Source organism: Tursiops truncatus, chromosome 3, assembly GCF_011762595.2.
Source record: "Tursiops truncatus isolate mTurTru1 chromosome 3, mTurTru1.mat.Y, whole genome shotgun sequence".
NCBI classification, from domain to species: Eukaryota; Metazoa; Chordata; class Mammalia; order Artiodactyla; family Delphinidae; genus Tursiops; species Tursiops truncatus.
Genome location: NC_047036.1, coordinates 144,149,306 through 144,169,005, shown reverse-complemented (window position 1 = coordinate 144,169,005; position 19,700 = coordinate 144,149,306). Strand labels below are relative to the sequence as shown.

At 44.5% G+C, this 19,700-nt stretch overlaps 1 protein-coding gene across 4 annotated transcripts in view; it reads left to right on the top strand.

Moving 5' to 3' along the window:
- Nucleotides 1-19,700, top strand: part of SLIT3 (slit guidance ligand 3) — a 609,805-nt gene that overhangs the window by 364,856 nt on the left and 225,249 nt on the right. For 3 of the 4 annotated variants that reach the window (XM_073802786.1, XM_073802783.1, XM_073802785.1), the window contains exon 5: nt 4,179-4,286. The exons of the other annotated variant lie outside the window; for it this stretch is intronic. In XM_073802786.1, the coding sequence (XP_073658887.1) occupies nt 4,179-4,286 (108 nt within the window). The remainder of the gene's footprint in view (nt 1-4,178; nt 4,287-19,700) is intronic. 4 annotated transcript variants of the gene reach the window in all.

The window sequence follows — 19,700 nt, the reverse complement described above, 5'->3', positions numbered from 1 at the left end:
CCACAGAACACTGGAACCAATAGTCAACAAGGGACCAGTTAATAGTTCATAGCACATCCATCTATAAAGGAAATTAGTATATGGTCATTTAAAAATTAGCTAAGGCTGCATGTGCAAATATGGGAAAGGTACACTTAAGTTTAAAAGGTACCGTTAAGTTAAAAAAAGAAAAACGTAGAACAGTGTGTATGTTATTTTCTCAATTGTACCTGTTTTAAATGATATGGATAAATGCCAGTATGTATATAAAATTTTCCAAGAAGGATACACAAGAAAATATTTTTTAGAGGAAGAGACTAGAGGTCAGAGCAAGGGGGGGAAAGATACTGGTTTTACTTATTTTATCTTTATTTTTTTAAATCATGGACATGCATTAATTTGTTAAATACTAAGTTTATAAGCAAATTTGAGTGTTCAAATAAAGCAGTTGGGTTAGGGGAAAGCTAATGGTGCAGGTTTAAGAATCTGGTCTTTTGGTCACTGAACAAATGGGCAGTAGTGCTTCTCAGATCAACGGCGACCAACTGCATCCCTGTGTGTATGTCCCAAGCTCTGGAGGTGCTTGCTGGGCATTGAGCAGGGTACAGTGGGGTGGGGGCACGCAAGTGGTAAGGAGCTTGCTCCCTCTAGGGAGAAAAGGCCAATAGACCTCACATGACTCCAATAGTAGCAGCCAGTCTGGAATTAAATGCTGATCTTGGCTTCCAGGCTCTGGGTGCTTCAGAATACAGAAGAGAATCTCCTATCCGAAGACAGGCAGGGGTGCAATCTCTAAGCCAAATCAAGTGTAATAGACGCATAGATGCACATTTGTGAGATGTGTAAAATCTATTGTAGAGACGTTGTGAGGGTTAAAGGGTATAATGTACATTCAGTGGTGAGTCTGTTCATCATACACACCCAGACTTTCCTGGCTCTGGGGTATGTATGGGAAGAGAGAAATCCCAAGAGAGGAAGGGTAGAGGCAGAACATGGTAAAGAGAGCTGACTTCAAAGTCAGATGGTCTGGCTCCAATACTTCACTCTCCTGCTTCCTAGCTGTGTGACACAAGACTTCCCTGACCTCTTGGATCCTTGGTTATCTTGTCTGTTAAATAGGGAGAAGGTGAAAAAACTGGTGCATACTAAGGGCTTGATAAATGGTAATGATTGTTGTGTGAATGAAAGTCAACGCAAAGAGCTGGTCCAGCCCAGCCAGCATCGTGCAGTCTGGCAGTTTTAAAACGTTGTTATATCGAATCCTCTCAAAGACTCTCTAAGTGAGACGAGAATTAAGACACAGTAAGAAAAAGGTTTTTCTAAAAAGTGATGCATCTCAAACTTGAACCTGAATTTGCTATATACTCTAAACGGCCGACCTTCCCCACTATAATCCTGACATCAAATACACCACCTAATGTAAACCTCCTTTATTCTAAAATCAGGGGCTGGAATTAGTTAGAAAGCTAGCCTGACAGTGGTTAAATGATGGCCACTTCTTATTGCTGTTGATAGAATGCACGTATATGTTTTCATTATGCTAACAAGAGTTACGTGTGGTGAGACTGTTTTACAAAACAATTCCTAAGCCATGCATTTAATGTAGATTTTGCAAAACCCCGTTTTTAATCAGAGACTCTTCATTAAAAGCATACTCATTGGGAGCTAATGATAAGTGAGAGAAAATAAGTTTAAATCCACAATGCGGCTGTTCTCCCCCGTGCACTAGTTATACCAGCATTTGGAGATTGTAAAGAAAAGGGTGAAACTAATAGGATATAGCTACAGCTCAGATACTCCATAAATTATTCAAAAGTATGCACTGCAGTCTAACATACATATATCTGTTGCAGACATAATAATTATTCTTCACAAGTGTTTTTAATAATCATTTGGTATTTAATTAACATGCATTATTTGTCTTGGGAAGTCAGGCTGATTTGAGAGACAGGGCCAGAGAGAAGAGGCAGGCTTTCGTCAAACCAGTGGAGAAGTTGCTTGGTTTTAAAGACAGCTTTTTCTGCCTTTGCTCTTTTACCCGGTGCAAAATATCAGGCTGCACGCTCCATTTCCCAGAGTCTAGGAGTTTCATTGGTGTTTTCTTTACAAAATAGGGGTGAGGTCTATGACTTCTCCTGGTCTCATAGGTAGGGCCCCAGGTGCCCTTCTGAAGCATACAAAGCATAAACTGTTTTGAAAGAGGTTCTATTCTCAGAGGTCATTTTGATCAAGTATAAAGACGCACTTGTTATCACCATCTAACTTTGCAAGCGTCGTGTGATGGTTTAATCCATCCATTATGCATGGCCAGACATGCATGTATGTGTGTAAATGTGTCACCATATGAATGTGCATAGGTGATTATATAAACGTGTGTATGTGTATCTATGGGTAAAATATTTCTTTAAACAACTGGAGTAAGCTAATGTAATGGAACTTCTGCTCATTTCGCTCTTTTAATCTAGAGGCTGATTTTTCTATGATGGCAGGGGGTAAGTTACAGTGAACCTTTAGTATCATTACCGTGTAAGTAAATAGACTTCGTCTGCATAAGGGGAGAAAAAATTATTTTAAGAAGCTTGTTTTCAGCCCAGATGGTTTGGTTCTGCACAAAATCATTTGATTATGTGCTTCTCTCAGCTTTGAAATCATGTACCTATCTGTCCATGTTTAGCAAGAAAGGGAACGCTGCACATTTGTGACAGATTAAGTTAATGGGTTTAAAGCAGATCGTGCAAAGGGGGAAGGCAGGGCTTCTTTGGGGAAAGGCTGGAAAGTACAACCGAGTCTAGGTGGAAAGATCCAGAGTCTCGACCCAGGGGACCACGAGCATCAGTCCCTTAGAATGTGCTCAAACCCAGACCAGAAACCCGGTTTTAATGCTGAGTTAGGGCAATCGCCACAGTGGAGGAAAAAGCAGAAGGCATGGTTTTGTTCTTTGTGTCTCTTAACTGTTTAGAGCACCTAAATAAATCTTCAGGCCGTATTCTCAAAACTCTAGGCCAGGGATTACAGCACAAATGCCTTCAAGTAAAGTAATTGAGTGAAACGGGCAGGTGTAATAAAATTAGTTCTCTACGATCAGAAGAACAACAATGCAAGCCCGATGACAAATGGCAGTGGACACAGAGACCTCAAGGTTAGGAGGCAACGGGGACTTCCGTGGACGATTGCTGAACTCGAAATAAAAATTGCCTGCCCCTTCCACAGAGGGCAGCTGCCGCTGGGCTTTGTGCAGTGGGAGAGAGGGCCTAAATGGGTGGCTATTCGGAGTTTTCAGGAGTAGCCCCCAATCCAGATGTTTATGTAAATCTCCCAATTTTAAAATGGTGGCTGAGTTTTTTTTTTAGAGGACATGCAAGCCAAATTATACACTAGTTTGCAACAGCTGCTGTAGGCAGAGGGAGAAGCCACAAGAAGTAAAACTGTGCCCTAAACATTGGTCCTCTGTGGGAGGACAGCCTCCAGGAGTGACCCTTGCTATCTTAGGTGCTCTCTATTCACATAAGCACACGGGCATGATGGATGTGTGACCAGAGGCCAGAAGTCTGTGTGTATGACACGAGTTTGCGTAGAAAAGCCCTTGAGTGTATTGGGAGAAAAGGCAAGAAGACAGGGTGGGTACCCTGATGTGGTTTCCATGTCACCTTCGTATCTGTAAGGGAGGTTGAAAGTCAAGGTAGGGGTTAGGTAGGTGTTACTAGCATTGCTGGGGAGCCTCTTACACAGAAATGACTGCCATTCCTCCATAGGTCTTACATGGGAAGCCTTTTTATTTTGAAATAGAGGTTGAGAACATTTATCATTCTTAATACATGCTCTAGGGTAATCATGGTTAGAAAAACTGCAGTGAACTTTATTATCTGGTCTGCTTTTTTATACTATTTCAGGATAAGGATCTGTAATGAGCCATGTTTGTTGGTCTTCAGAATTTCATGTTTTTAGTGCATGTCCTTGCTGCGTTTCCTTGCACAGTTTGTTACCCTGATTACAGGTGTCCTAAAATCCCTTGTCATACGAGGAAGACGTCCCTGGAGCCGCCTTAGGAACGATCCATCCACAGCGCTCTGCCCCCTCTCACTTCAGCAGTGCGGTCGTGGGAGGTCTGGGAACTGGTGGCACTGTTCATTCAGGCTCTTCGGCATCTCTTGTCTTCCTGCACCACTTACGCTTCTTGACATCAAGCTTCGTTCCCACAGAGTGACATCAGCTCTGCTGGAAACCTGCCCTCCGTCTCTGCAGACCAAGCCGTGGACCGCATGTTCTTCGGGCAGATTTGAGGAGAGATCGGGCAAGGGTGTGAGAAGGTCAGGAGGACCGAGGGGACTGGTCCACCACTGATGGGATGATTGACATGGTCGCTGTCCCTTCCAGAATCTTTGCAAGGAGTATAATGTGGCCACTTAAAAAGATGAGTATACAAAAGGCAGTAGCACGGGAAAATGCTACATATCATGCGGAATTACATTTTATTCTATTTGAAGATAGGCAGTATAGTTAAATGGCTCAAAATTCAAATGATACAGATGATGACAAGTCTCCCTCTGTCTCCCACTCGGCGCGTGCATAGCCCCCCAGGTTGTGATGTGATGTTAAGTGAAAAAAGAAGAGTATAAAGCTAAGCCTCTCCTCCATCTCTCTCTCGATATGTATATTTATTTATATATTCATTTACATATATATGTATATAAACATAGACACACACACAGATGGATCCAGAGAAGACACACTGAAAGAAATAAGCAGAATGTTTACAGTGGTTATTTCAAGTACAAGGATTAGAGGTAATTGCTTCTACCTTCCTATATTTTCTAAAAAGTCTTTATTCTATGTATATTGCTCTTAGAAAATAATACATAAATTTCCTTATTTTTTTTTAAAGTATAATACCATCATTAAAGTCACTGGAGCAAAAGTGGCCATGACCAATCATCAAAGAGAAGAAAAGTCACTCATTTTCTCACAGCCCCCAACTCAGGGTTGATGATACTTCATCTGCTGGCATGCTACCTTCCTGGCCTTTGCATTTACGTGATCATTCTTTAATACAGTTGAATAACTTACCTTTTGATTAACAAAGTATTCAAGATGTCTTTTCTATTCCCTATATAATAAAAAAAGGAAAGGAAAAGTTTGAAAAGTAACTTTCAAAAGAGGAATGTTGCATCTGTGTGCATACAGGTGTTGAAGAAAATAAGAAAGAAAGGTCTTCCAACTGGGAGGCTGTAGATAAATTTACATGCTGATAAACCAGCCACACAGATGAGGAGAAAGGACAGCAGGCAGTTATGCTCCCATGATCTGCCTTTTACTGTGAGGTACTAGGGCCAAGGCCACCCTGCCTAGCTGACCTGCAGCTGTGCTTCTGCACGGACACAGAAGCTTGGTGGAGCAAAGGGCCTGGCATCAGCCACTTGGAGGACAGAGACTAAACTACCTGGTGAGGAAGGGCAGTAAAAAGGAACTCTTGAAAGTGTAATCGCTCCCTTCAATTTTAACTTTCAAGTAGACACATATAACCTATGAATACGTTGTTATAAAAATCATTTAAAATACAGAAATATCAAGAGTTATAAAGTATATATGTTGGGCCATATATTCTTCTATTCGTCTATTTTTTTTTTTTTTTTTTTTTTTTGGTACGCGGTCCTCTCACTGTTGTGGCCTCTCCCGTTGCGGAGCACAGGCTCCGGACGCGCAGGCTCAGCGGCCATGGCTCACGGGCCCAGCCGCTCCGCGGCATGTGGGATCTTCCCAGACCGGGGCACGAACCCGTGTCCCCTGCATCGGCAGGCGGACTCTCAACCACTGCGCCACCAGGGAGGCCCCTCCTCTATTTTTATTGAAAAAAAGAATGTGGACAATTCCCCCTTTACCCTCTTCCCAATCCCACTCCTCACTGTAGAGATAACCCCTGTTAACGATTTGGGATCTAGACAAAACTTTCCTGATGCACTTTTATCCAGATTCATAACCACGTACAAACACATAATGAATGCGTGCTTTTTAAAATTTCAATTAAACTTAAACCATCAGGTTTTTTTATCCCCTGGGCTCTAAATCTCACTTATTCTAAGCTCTTTACCAGAGCAATAATGTTCCCCACATATGAATCACCAAATGCTAAATGTGCTCTTCTCAGCAAATGCAATTCATTTGAGAATAACTCCCAATAAATTGCCTGTGATGTTTCTTTATTGCTAGAGACAATGGGCAACACCTGGGCAACACCAAGGCAACGAAGGGTCGTACCAACCGGTCATTAGTTTTAAAGTGGTCTGGCCGTTTTAATCCTTTCTGTATTTTTAAGTGTAACGGAATGGTATGGTGTGTTAAGATTTTTTTCCCATTCTTTCCTTTATTGAACTTTAAAATATAGGGGTGGGGCTTCACTGGTGGCACAGTGGTTGAGAGTCCACCTGCCAATGCAGGGGACACGGGTTCGAGCCCTGGTCTGGGAAGATCCCACGTGCTGCGGAGCAGTTAAGCCCATTGTGCCACAACTACTGAGCCTGTGCTCTAGAGCCTGCGAGCCACAACTACTGAGCCTGCACGCCTAGAGCCCGTGCTCTGCAACAAGAGAAGCCACCGCAACGTGAAACCCATACACCACAATGAAGAGTAACCCCTGCTCGCCACAACTAGAGGGAGCCTGTGTGCAGCAGCGAAGACCCAACGCAGCCAAAAATAAATAAATTTATTTTTAAAATAAATTAAATATAGGGGTAAGGTGGGGAGAGGAATGTGATCTTTTCCTTATGAGAAAACACACTATTTCTGCTTTCTGAGGGATGTGGAGCAGAAATTAGGACTTACTGATAATTTGAGTTCTGTGCTTGCTGTTTCTAGCACTCTAGCTAAGTCCTTATAGGACTCTTGTATTTCTTTTTCTTCTTCTTTTTTTTTTTTTTTTTTTTTTTTTTGGCCCAGCTGCTCGGCTTGCAGGATCTTAGTTCCCCAGCCAGGGATTGAACCTGGACCACGGCAGTGAAAGCGCTGAGTCCTAACCAATGGACCGCCAGGGAATCCCCCAGGACACTTGTATTTCTTTAGCTCTCTCCCCCTCTTAATGCTTTGCTCAGTGCCTCAACCAAGGACTTACCCAGAAACCAATCTCCATGCCCACATTTATGCTACATGACATGGGACATCAGGCAGAATGTTGTAGAAAGAGACTACCTCTTCAACTTCTTTTGTACCCCCAGCACCTCATTAATGCCAAAGCTTTAGCGTTACCCCAATAAATGAAATATAGTGAAATAAAATACTATTTCAATAATTGACAGAATAATACAATACACAATGATTGACAGTATTAAACCAGGAAGCTATATCTTCTTTCCAAGGTCAAGAAGTCTAGACATGATCTCTGTGCGCACGGGTACCTACCTGAGTGTGTCCTTCTTTCTAACTGGGTGATATCGGAGAGGGGTGGGGGGAAGATGGGCAGGATGGGTGTGACGAACCAGGCTCCTCCGAGGAAAGGTTGTGGTTTGGCAAGGGCAGGAGAAGGTTCTGGAGTCAGGACAGACACATGCAATCTCAGTTCCTCTTTGCTATGTGCCTTTGGGCAAGTTGCCTAGTGTTTGAACTGTGATGATCTTATATGTAAAATCAGAACAACCGTACCTGCCTCATCATCGTTTTCAAAGTTGGAGTGAGCGCATAGTAGGTGTTCATCAATTGTTTATTTCTCTAAGTATGAGTGCAAACTTAAGCCCTGACTCCTAGTATTACATGGTGCCCAATAGATGCATTCCTGTCAATGAGCAGGGTCTAGAAGTCCCTATTTTTTTAAAGGAGGTTGTCAGATTATAACCCTAAGGAACCCCAGAATTATCTAGAACTTCTGTGCCTGCCCAGGGCACCCTTGTGCTGCCAAAACTATGACACAGAGGAACTGCCCTTCCCCAGGGACCAGTGGCATGGTCCCTTTTGTTATGGGTTCCTCTAATTATTCACACGTGTCTGTCAGAATGTATTATCTCCATTGTAATTCACCCTCCTGCCATTATGCCTGCCCCCAAAACTGGAATTAGCATTTTGTGCAGTGATGTCTGGGAGTTATTTTCTGTGTTCTGATAGGAAAGAGAAATTGAAACCTTTGCAAAAATGCTTAGAAGAATACTAGCACCGTGTTAAGTGCTAGTTAAGTACGTGCAAGGTATCATTATCATTGTTATTATAATTATTATTTCTAAAGTAAAGTTTTCTGGTCTAGCCCCCGCAGAGGAGGTAGAAGTCAGAACTTAAAATTCTGTACCTTTCTCTCTGAAGGGAGCTCTGATTCACAGCTGTAAATACACAGAGACTGATGATCAGGAATGGAGAATTCAGCTCTTTGGGTTTTTTTTCTCACTGGTCACCTTCTCGCTAGTCTTCTACCCCATGCAAACTGAGCAGGAAAGGCCATGAGGGAAATGAAGTGTGGTTTTTCTTCTATAGAATGTGTGGTCCCCAAGTTAGTTACTAGGAGGCACGTTCGGAAGAAGTAAAACGGGGTCTTCACTGAGGATAGTTCCCCCTGATCTGAACATTTCTAAGCTTCTGGAAATGGAGTGAGAGGAGTAGAACATTAAAGGTAGGTGTTTCGGGGTCCTCTCTGCTGAGTGCCTCTGACAAGGCATTGACCCTTGGGACACTGTTTCCTCCTGAGTAAATTGAGGGGCTTGGTTGTATTCAAAATGTGTCAAAGTGCCCTGGGTTATTGGGGGTACAGCCACACTGGGCTCCCATGTCAACCCACCACTTCAGTCAGAGAAGCTCCAGTGAGATCTATTTTGTACATCGGGGTACTGTCGACTGAAAAAAAATGCCCAATGTGAGAGTTGCGAGTTAAGTTTTATTTGGGGCAAAATGAGGACTGTAGCCTGGGGGACAGCATTTCAGACAGCTCTGAGAAACTGCCCTGAAGAGGTGGGGGAGAAGGTCAGTATACATGTGATTCTGGTGAAGGGGGAGTACATGCAATTAAGCACATTTTTTTAAATGTTTGTTTATTTGGCTGCACCGAGTCTCCGTTGCGGCACGCGGGGTCTTTAGTTGGGCCATGCAGGCTCTTAGTTGCGGCATGTGGGATCTAGTTTCCAGACCAGGGATCGAACCCGGGCCCCCTGCATTGGGAACACAGAGTCTTAACCGCTGGACCACCAGGGAAGTCCCAAGTGCATATTTTTTGCAGAAGGTTTCTGCTAGTCTTGTGAAGGTTACTGCTAGTCACAAGGAGCAGACGTCACCGTGAAGGATCTTAGTGCTTTTCTAGATATGAGGAGATACAAGAATTGGGCTCATAAAATCGACTTCTGAAAATATCTAACGATCTGAAGACCTGTTCTGCCAGTTTTTCCCAGAGCGCCTCATCTCTGCTCTCCACCCTGAACTCCTTTCAGGGGCTGCTGAAAGTCAGCAGCTGCAGCAGCTCATGATTTGATCCTTGTAGAGGTAGATGACAAGTGCCAATTTGTAGGTACTATGGAGACACCCCTTCAACAAAACAATTCTGCATTTAAATAATAATTTAAAACCCACTGAACTAGATGCTGGGAGGAAGCACCATGACTGATGTGTATGGAGAATAGGAAAGGATAGCTAGTGTAGAGTTGGGGTCAGGGGTGAGGACCTTGAGAAGGGCCAGTAGGAGGGCAGTGTGCTCCAGCCATGCATGCACAGCAGTGCGGCCAGGCCTGAATGCACTTTAACTCTCGAGTCATTCATTCCATGCCCCCAAGTGCACTCTTTTTGCCTGGGCAGCTAGAACAAAGAGCGAGGGATTCAGGGGTTCTGCCCTGGCTTTCTGTGACATTGGGATTATGATCCTCTGACCTGGAGAATGGGACCTAGCTCCCGCTGGTAATGAAATGCTGAGGTGTGGATAGGTTTATAACTCATCCCCAAAATACCAAAACAAGTAAAGCTCTGACCGGGAAAACATACTGAAGCAAGAGCTCGGGGTTTCCAGGGGTGCCCGTTTCACACCCGCAGGGAGCCCGGCTGCTTCTGAGTTCTTTGTACATTCTTCTCCTGCCCCACTTCGTGTGCATGGAGACTCAGGGCTTATTCCTCACTGTGGAGAATGGAATGGGGAAGAAGCGTATGGTGAGAGAGTGACAGCCTGTGGCTTTTCAAATGAAAATTTAGCAGCATAAGGAAGGCCTATTCCTGTTGGTCTGCTTGTTTCGTTGTGAGGTTCTCATCAACATTCAATGAACTGTCCACTCCCCTGATTAAAAGCCTTCAGTGGCTCTCCTTGTCCTTGGATCATGTCCAAACCAGATCCCATCTGCCCTCCCCTCCTGTTTCCCAACCAGCCCCACCTCGGCCACTACCCTCTCCCTGCCCCGTGGGAGCCACGCTCGCCTTGGTCTGCTCCTCAAATCACGCACGCCCTGTGCTTACCATCTCAGCATCCTCCCTACACGTTCTCTTTCCCAGCATGCTCTGCGCCAGTGGGTCTCAAACTCCCATGGGTATTAGCATCATCTGGAGGGCTGGGGTTTTGTTTTTCTTTTTTTTTTTTTTTAATTTGGCTGCATCAGGTCTTAGTTGTGGCACACGGGATCTTCCTTGCGGCATGCGGGATCTTTTATTAATAGTTGTGGCATGCGGGCTCTTAGTTGCAGTATGCGGGATCTAGTTCCCTGACTAGGGATTGAATCCGGACCCCCTGCATTGAGAGCATGGAGTCTTAACCACTGGACCACCGGGGAAGTCCCAGAAGGGCTTTAAAACACAGGTAGCCGAAATGCAATGCCTTGGCTTTGTTTAAATCTTGACTACAAACAATAAGTACTGTTAATTTTGTTAGGTGTAATAATTGCTAGATGGTTAAATTAAAAGTTCTTATTGGTTAGAATTGCATACTGAAATATATTTATATGTATATAAATAAAATGACATGATGTCTGAGATTTGCTTTTAAAATACTCCAGAAAAAAAAAAAAAAAAACAACGTGTGGGGGAAGGAGAGGGGCAGGGATAGATGAAACAAAATCAGCGAAATACTGATCATTGTTTAAGTTGATGTTTATTATACTATTCTCTCTACTTTCATGTGTGTTTTTAAATTTCCACTAAAATTAAAAAACAAAACAAAACAATTATTTCCCTGGGGAGAAAACCCCACGGGTGGCTGTTCCCCACCCACTGAGGTTCTAACTTCGAACATCTGGGATTGCATCCAAGAATCTGCATTTCTAACAAGTTCCCAGATGATACTGGCCCAGAGACTGTACTTTGGGAACCATTACACTGAACTCCAACCACAAACACTCTTCCCCTGCATTATTCCTCCTCATCCTTCGTATCTCCATTTGAGCTTCATTTCTCTGGCTGTCTCGTATGGGTTGAGCTCTCTTATTATACATGTTCCTATCATACAAGCATCTTGTATTTCTTCATAGTGTCTAAATTATAAATGCTCATCTGAACAATTATTTGCTTATATTTGTCTTCCCTATAAGTCTATAAGCTGCATGAACAGAGAGCTAGTTCACCCCCCTCTTCCCCTGTGCCTAGCACCGTGTCCAGCATATAGTAAGTGCTCAATAAATGTTTGTTGGATGCGCGGATGGATCCGGAAAGACTACCCATTTTAAATGCAAGCAGAGCATCAGGAAAGCAGTTCACGTGTCGCAGAGAGAGCAGAGGAGGAGGGCACCTGCGCAGGTAGCTGGATCAGCCAGGGTGCTCCCTGGTAACCAGGCAAATGACAGCTACTGCACCCAGACCTCCCTCCTGTCCTGCCCTATTGATATTAAACAGAAACAACCCACAAGGAGGACAGGGGCCTTGTCCACAGAGTCAGGGTCCTGTGTTCTTGCCCCAAACTGTGTGACTTTGGGCAAATCCTTTCTCGTTGGGGGCCCCACTTTTGCCGTCTGTAAGCCAAGAAGATTGGATCTTTGGGCTTCAAAATGTGTTAAGAATCATAGGTTCTGAGCAAAGATGCTTTATTCGGAATAGAATCCAATAATGGTCGCGGTATTTGGTTCTTTCCCCTAATCTCAGCCAGATCATGTCAGCGAAGCGAATCAGAATGGGAGGACCGACCTGGTTCTTGCTTCCCTCTGGAGCCTCTGTTTGGTGTCGTTCTTCCCCAGAAATTGGGAGGGGCTTGGCTGGGAGGCTCCAGACACAGTCCTCAAAGGCCAGAGCCTCAGGGGGATCATCGAGCACAAAGCCCAAGGGGAGCCCACCTCCTGCCTCTGGTCACCCTGCTTTAGGGCAGCGTTCAACCCATGGCCTGGCTGAGATCTCAGGACCGGAGTATTTAACCAAGACTTGAAGTGCTCTTGTGCATTTCAGACGAGTGCCCCCAAATCATGTACATTCTTTTTCTTTCATTTTCTTTTTTGCATTCGCAGTGTTAGATAATAACCTTGAACCGACATGGCAATCCTTGCAGCTTCGCTCATCCTGTCTGTTATTGGGAGGAATCCGTGACAGGAGTGCAAACTGGCCCAACCATTTCTTCTTCCTTTTTTGTGTTTGTTTGTACATATCTAGAAGGTCTTCTCTCGGTTTTCTATCCTTAGGGAAATAGGTCATGGTTAGAAATAAATGAAGAAATGACTTAGAAAAGCTCAGAGAGAAAAAGAGTGTAAGGAGAAAGGAGGGAGAATCTTTACATTCTTTGCCACATAAGTTAAAGAGAATAGGCTTTTACATAAGAGATTAAGAATACTTTTACCTGAGCGTTTTGATGTTATAGTAATAGCCTTCTCACGTCATAAGGCCTTTTAACCTTATTCCCTGTTTGGGGTTTTGTTCGTCAGGGCAGAGAGTGTGTTTTCTGTTCTGTGGGTACAGCCAGGGATTATAGATTATAGATTATTAGGGTTATAGGTTATAGGTTATAGATTATAGATTATAGGTTATAGATTATTAAAAAGCAGGCTCCAAAGGCCCAGAAGAAAGTGAGGGGCGTTCGCAGGTTCAGTGATCTGAGGCTTAGAAAAGTTGATAAAATGGATTAGAATTGAAGGATAAAAAAGACTTCCCAAAACCCAATCCATTCTAAGGTCCATTACTTTATATATATTCTCCAAAATTACATGAATAAAGAGGAAAGAAAGGAGGGAAGGAAAAAACTGGCTTCGGTTCAGAATGTCAATTATGTCTTTTTTAAATCCCCTTTTTACAATGTATTTGACATTTTGAACAGTAGCCAAAAAAGCTATTATAACTATAAAACATACTCACTGGTATAAATCTCGTTCAGCGATTTAATTAAGGTATTGACATGCCTAATTGATACATGTAGGCCAAGACCATTTTCATATCTCATTTCCATATGCTTTCTGCTTTAAGAGAAGTAAGGAGCTGGATCTTAAAAAAAATGAAAAGACTCCCTCCATAAAAATGCTGTAGATTCATCCGTGCCTGACATCCCAGGGGACCACTTCCTGCCACTTTCCTTGATTCAGAGCCAGCTCCTCCTCTAAGTGGCGCTGCTCGGAGGGAAGGTGATGTATACCCAGCTCGAATGCCTGTCAGGCCCTCTTATGATCAATAGGAGAATATTTATATTAATAAAGCACCAAGTTAATTAAATAAAATGGTCCTCTGGGTAAACTTAAGATACTAGAGGATGGGCAGGGATCGATATATTCTGCCATTTGAACATTAAGTATGTGCCTTGAAATTTTATGGCGCTTTTAAAAACTCGCTTTGTAATGTAAAAAGTTTGAAACCTCTACAAGTTTTCTCTGCCAAAGCCCTGTGTCTGGCTTCCAGAGCTGAGGGAGACAGGAAGCACTGGACCCGCTAGAGATGGGAGCTTAGGAGAAGCCCTGGCAGCCCCTCCCCTGGTCTGGGTAGCTCCCCTCCTTGGGGGAGGGGGGTTTGTCCCAGAGGACAAGGCTGGGATGGGAGATGGAGCCGTGAACTCAGGGAAGGGTCCAGACAGGGAGGATGACACCTCCTTGCCCTGGAGCAGCCTCCCACATTGGATGCGAAAGAGGCCTCGGACCCCCTCCCGTTCTTGGTCTCCTGGTTGTGGGAAAGCCCAAACCCTAGGGTCTTTCGGAGAGGAGGCTGTCTTCCGGCCTCACAAACCCCTGCTGGCCTCCGCCGGATCCTTTTCCTCTTGCTTTTCTCGTCTCTTGTTCTCGCAGCCCGTCTCCTTTATGTGTGTGCGAACGTGCCTCCATCCTGTTTCTCTTTATCTCATACCCATGCAGCTCTCTTTCTCTGTGTGTCTCTGCCTTTCACGGTCTCTTCTGTGCAGTGACTATCTCTGTGCATGTGGGTTTCTCTCTGGCTTTCTTTTTTCTTTTGTTCTCTAGTTTTATTCTATCTCACGGTGTCAGTCTCTTTCTCCCTGCCTCCCTCTTGGTTTTTGTCTCTCTGCCTGCCAGTCTTTCTCTCTCTCTCTCCATGTCTCTCTCTCTTCCCTGTGTCTCTCTCTCGTATCTTATCTATCTATCCATCCATCCATCCATCTATCTATCCATCTCTATCCCTCTCTGCTTGCGTTCTCCTGCCCACCAGCCATTGACTTCAAAGGAGATCTCTCATTCGTGGAGGTAGAACCCATGCTAGCCTCCACACCAGCATAACAGAGGCTGACTCTGGTTCCACCCCCTTGGTCCTTGAGCAACCGCCTTCACTCTGAGATAGGAAAACGGTCTTGCCTCGAGCAGCCGGCTCCATCTGCACAGGTGACCTTCATTTCCTAAGAGGTGACGTCATACTTGCTGTCTCAAGTCGTCCTCTCCCAGGGACTGTGTCTTCTCACTTACTTAGCTTTGACCTGCAGCACCTAACTCCCTGGGTACCTCGTGATCACCGTATTAATGGTGACCCTTCGTTGAAATGTAAGCCCCAGGACAGTTTTCACAGGGTGGTGAAGAGTCTCTTCTCAGGAGACTAACCACAGCCGGGAATCTGCTTTAGTAGCAAAGTCAACTGGCCTTCCCACCTTGACTGATCTCAGCCTTTGCTCTGAAGGCTGTTTCCTGCATGGCTCTGGACCCCTTGGAAGCTCACGCAAGTCCCCAGCTTCCTTTGGAAGGTGGAGGACTACTTTGGCTTGTTCTGAGTCTGTGCAGAGGCAGCTGGATCAACAGTCTGCTCACAGCCCAGAACTGTGTTGCGTTGAGGCCACTTCCCAGTCTGAGCCCTGCCTGGGCTGTGATCTTAGCCTCTCCTCCCTGCTGTACCACCAGATACCTTCTGGCTCTCCTTCTTCTTCCTCTTGATGGAAATCTCCTGCCCACTTCTCCTCTGCACAGCAGTGACTGCACAGCCAACCATGTCCAGCCAGCTTCCTAGGGGGGTTACAGAGAGCTGTGAGGCTTTCACCTATGTTCCTCTCTCTGTCGCCCCACCCTCTCCATCCTCGGGAGAGCCTGGGAGATTCCAAGAGATTGAGTCTCCCTGCAGGACCTTTGAAACACGGCTTTGAGTGGAACACAATTATTGCTTCCTTTGATATTAAGCTTGACCTTGAGTTGCTGTCTTACAGTTCCTGTGTAATATTTTATGGGACAAAGGAGGCAGGGATTTTCTTGTCTTCAACTCAGAGTGTTTGCAGACTCGAACAGATGCAAGCAGTACTCATAATAATTAGTATTTATTAAGTGCTTACGATGAGCCATGGCGACAAGCAAAGAGCTCTGAACTCATTAGGCATTTTATAATAATCCCCTGACACTGCACTGTCCCCAGTTTACAGATGAGGAGACTGAGGCTCAGACAGGGTAATTACTCATGCAGAGTCACACAGCTAGCAAGAGGCCAAGCTGGAGTTTACACCAAGGTCTTCCAGGCTCCTGAGCCATGTTTTTGATACTGTGCCTCACTGCCTCCTGGGACCTTGACCATATGCAGGACTTCTGGGCTCAGGTATGAAAGGAGAGGAGTTGAGTTGCCAGGAAGAGTGTGGCTCAGGCTGCAATCAATGCACAGTCTCAGAGAGGCCAGGGAGGTGTTTCCCCTTTTTTCCCCTCTCCCTCCCCCACCTCTTACCGTGGAGGTCCTGTCCTCTTTGCCTGGGACAGGGGAGTTTATTGTATCTGGCATGAGACTAGTGGCGGCAGTCTCACGTTCGTCACTAATTAATGTCATCTTTGCGGTTTGCTGAGTTCTCCCAGCGCTCACATCCCTTGTCTGGTGCCTTTCAAGCTAAATGGCCAGAAGCAGGTCTGGGATTAAATGTTAGTGTTAACTTCAAACTTGGTGTAAATCTATTGAACTGCATCTATTTTTACATAAATAAGCCAGAGAACAGCATCTATTCTCCTTTCGTCAATACCAGGACAGCCACAGGTGTGAGTTATTAGCAATAACTGTAATTGCTTTGAGTGGAATAGTAAATAGCGCAACAGTCATGATGAGAAATGTCCTTCTATAGTATTAACATAGACTAATGCCTTAAGCTGCTATATACTTCATCCAACACTGGGATTCCAGAAGCTGGCTTTGCAACTCACAGCACTGAGCTCTTGCTGAATTGCTTTCCTGCTTTGGTAGAAGATAATCTTGAGCCTTACTGAAACCACATTGATTTTATTGGCAGATGGCCCCTGGGATAGCATCTCACCTTCACCGTAGAGATTCCACTTGTTTGATGGGGTTCTGAAAAGTTACAAGAAAGAACAGGCATATACAAGCCACACTTCCTTGAGCTGCTGCCCTGCATTCCAAATTCCAGCCTCTGGACGGCTGCAGCCCAAGGCAGAGCCTGCTCCTCTGCCCCTGCCGCCTCCCAGGTCTTCAAGAAAACAGGATAGATCGCAGAAGAGTAACCCCAGTGCTGTATCCCCTTAAGTGTGGGAGGGAGGAGTTGTTCAGTCCACAAAACATTAGTCTTAGTGTCAGGCACGCACACGGCATCCAGAGGAATGTGCAAAGAACTCTTTCCTCATCATCAAGTTGAACATTTAAGGTTACAAGGGGTGGACATTGGAAAGTGGCTTCAGCTGCTCCCTAACTACAGTCACGGCTTGTTCTGGGCTGCTTCTCTCCTTCCCACCTCCGCTTCCTCCTCTCCCACCCCCGACTTGACTTCTGCTAATCCTCGGCGGCGGTGAGGAGACTGATCACAGAGCAGATTATCGCAAAGATCATCAAAACTTCCTCACTGCCAGTCATCCCCCTTTTTTTACATCTTTATTGGAGTATAATTGCTTTACAATGGTGTGTTAGTTTCTGCTTTATAACAAAGTGAATCAGTTATACATATACATATGTTCCCATACCTCTTCCCTCTTGCGTCTCCCTCCCTCCCACCCTCCCTATCCCACCCCTCCAGGCGGTCACAAAGCACCGAGCTGATCTCCCTGTGCTATGCGGCTGCTTCCCACTAGCTATCTACCTTAGGTTTGGTAGTGTATATATGTCCATGCCACTCTCTCGCTTTGTCACAGCTTACCCTTCCCCCTCCCCACATCCTCAAGTCCATTCTCTAGTAGGTCTGTGTCTTTATTCCTGTCTTACCTCTAGGTTCTCCATGACATTTTTTTCCCTTAAATTCCATATATATGCGTTAGCATACGGTATTTGTCTTTCTCTTTCTGACTTACTTCACTCTGTATGACAGACTCTAGGTCTATCCACCTCATTACAAATAGCTCAATTTCGTTTCTTTTTATGGCTGAGTAATATTCCATTGTATATACGTGCCACATCTTCTTTATCCATTCATCCGATGATGGACACTTAGGTTGTTTCCATCTCCGGACTATTGTAAATAGAACTGCAATGAACGTTTTGGTACATGACTCTTCTTGAATTTTGGTTTTCTCAGGGTATATGCCCAGTAGTGGGATTGCTGGGTCATATGGTAGTTCTATTTGTAGTTTTTAAGGAACCTCCGTACTGTTCTCCATAGTGGCTGTACCAATTCACATTCCAACCAGCAGTGCAAGTGTGTTCCCTTTTCTCGACACCCTCTCCAGCATTTATTGTTTCTAGATTCTTTGATGATGGCCATTCTGACTGGTGTGAGATGATATCTCATTGTAGTTTTGATTTGCATTTCTCTAATGATTAATGATGTTGAGCATTCTTTCATGTGTTTGTTGGCAGTCTGTATATCTGCTTTGGAGAAACGTCTATTTAGGTCTTCTGCCCATTTTTGGATTGGGTTGTTTGTTTTTTTGTTATTGAGCTGCATGAGCTGCTTATAAATTTTGGAGATTAATCCTTTGTCAGTTGCTTCATTTGCAAATATTTTCTCCCATTCTGAGGGTTGTCTTTTGGTCTTGTTTATGGTTTCCTTTGCTGTGCAAAAGCTTTGAAGTTTCATTAGGTCCCATGTGTTTATTTTTCTTTTTATTTCCATTTCTGTAGGAGGTGGGTCAAAAAGGATCTTGCTGTGATTTATGTCATAGAGTGTCCTGCCTATGTTTTCCACTAAGAGTTTGATAGTTTCTGGCCTTACATTTAGGTCTTTAATCCATTTTGAGCTTATTTTTGTGTATGGTGCTAGGGAGTGATCTAATCTCATACTTTTACATGTACCTGTCCAGTTTTCCCAGCACCACTTATTGAAGAGGCTGTCCTTTCTCCACTGTACATTCCTGCCTCCTTTATCAAAGATGCGGTGACCATATGAGTGTGGGTTTATCACTGGGCTTTCTTTACTGTTCCATTGATCTGTCTTTCTGTTTTTGTGCCAGTACCATACTGTCTTGATTACTGTAGCTTTGTAGTATAGTCTGAAGTCAGGGAGCCTGATCCTCCAGCTCCATTTTTCGTCCTCAAGATTGCTTTGGCTATTCGGGGTCTTTTGTGTTTCCATACAAATTGTGAAATGTTTTGTTCTAGTTCTGTGAAAAATGCCAGTGGTAGTTTGATAGGGATTGCATTGAATCTGTAGATTGCTTTGGGTAGTACAGTCATTTTCACAGTGTTGATTCTTCCCATCCAAGAACATGGTATATCTCTCCATCCCCTTTTGACATCTCCTGCAGCTTGAGGCTCAAAGTGTCTCCTTCGGCAGCCAGAGTTTCATTATCTTATATTATCCTAGTCTCCACGAGTGCCAGAAATCAGAAGCAGGGAGATGAAACATTGTCAGGCACACAGCCCCTTTCTGGGTCGAATCCACTTTCCAAATCTGTTGCAACCTCTCAGGCCAGGTTTAATCTCTCTCCCCCAAAACCTAATTATTCATCGGCTTAGCCTACCTTCCCAGTATAATTGCTCATTCCCATGCTTTAGCTCAGCTCACTAAATGCTTCTCAGTTGGAGAATTTATCTGTGGCTCCTTAGAATGCAAGCCTATTCTAGTGGTGTTACTTCACACGCATGATACTCCCATCAGGCAGGTGGAGGTGGAAAGGTACGACAAGAGGCCAGAGCCCTTTCTAATCTAAATGGACAAACTGGACTTGGAAAAAAAATCCTCATAGCTTGAGATTTATTCTCTGTCATCCTTGAACCACGCACCGGCATGAAATCATTTCAACTATTTCTTTTATCCATTCAACAAGTATTTTTTAAGCTATGCGTCAGGACTTGTGCTTAGCAAAAGTCCCTGACCACATGAAGCTGATAATTTAGTGGGGGAGGGAGGGGACAGTGGGGAAGACCATGTGACCTGACCAGCTCCACCTCTGGTCAGCGTGTAGGTCAGCAGCAACAAGCAGTCTTTCCAGATCCAAACTCACTTTACCTGTGTGCAGGCCCGTCATTTGCCTTGGTAAAGGCTAGTTAAACGGTGCCCTGGGACGGAGTTAAAAAGACCACCCTGGAGGATGATGTGCCGTCTCACT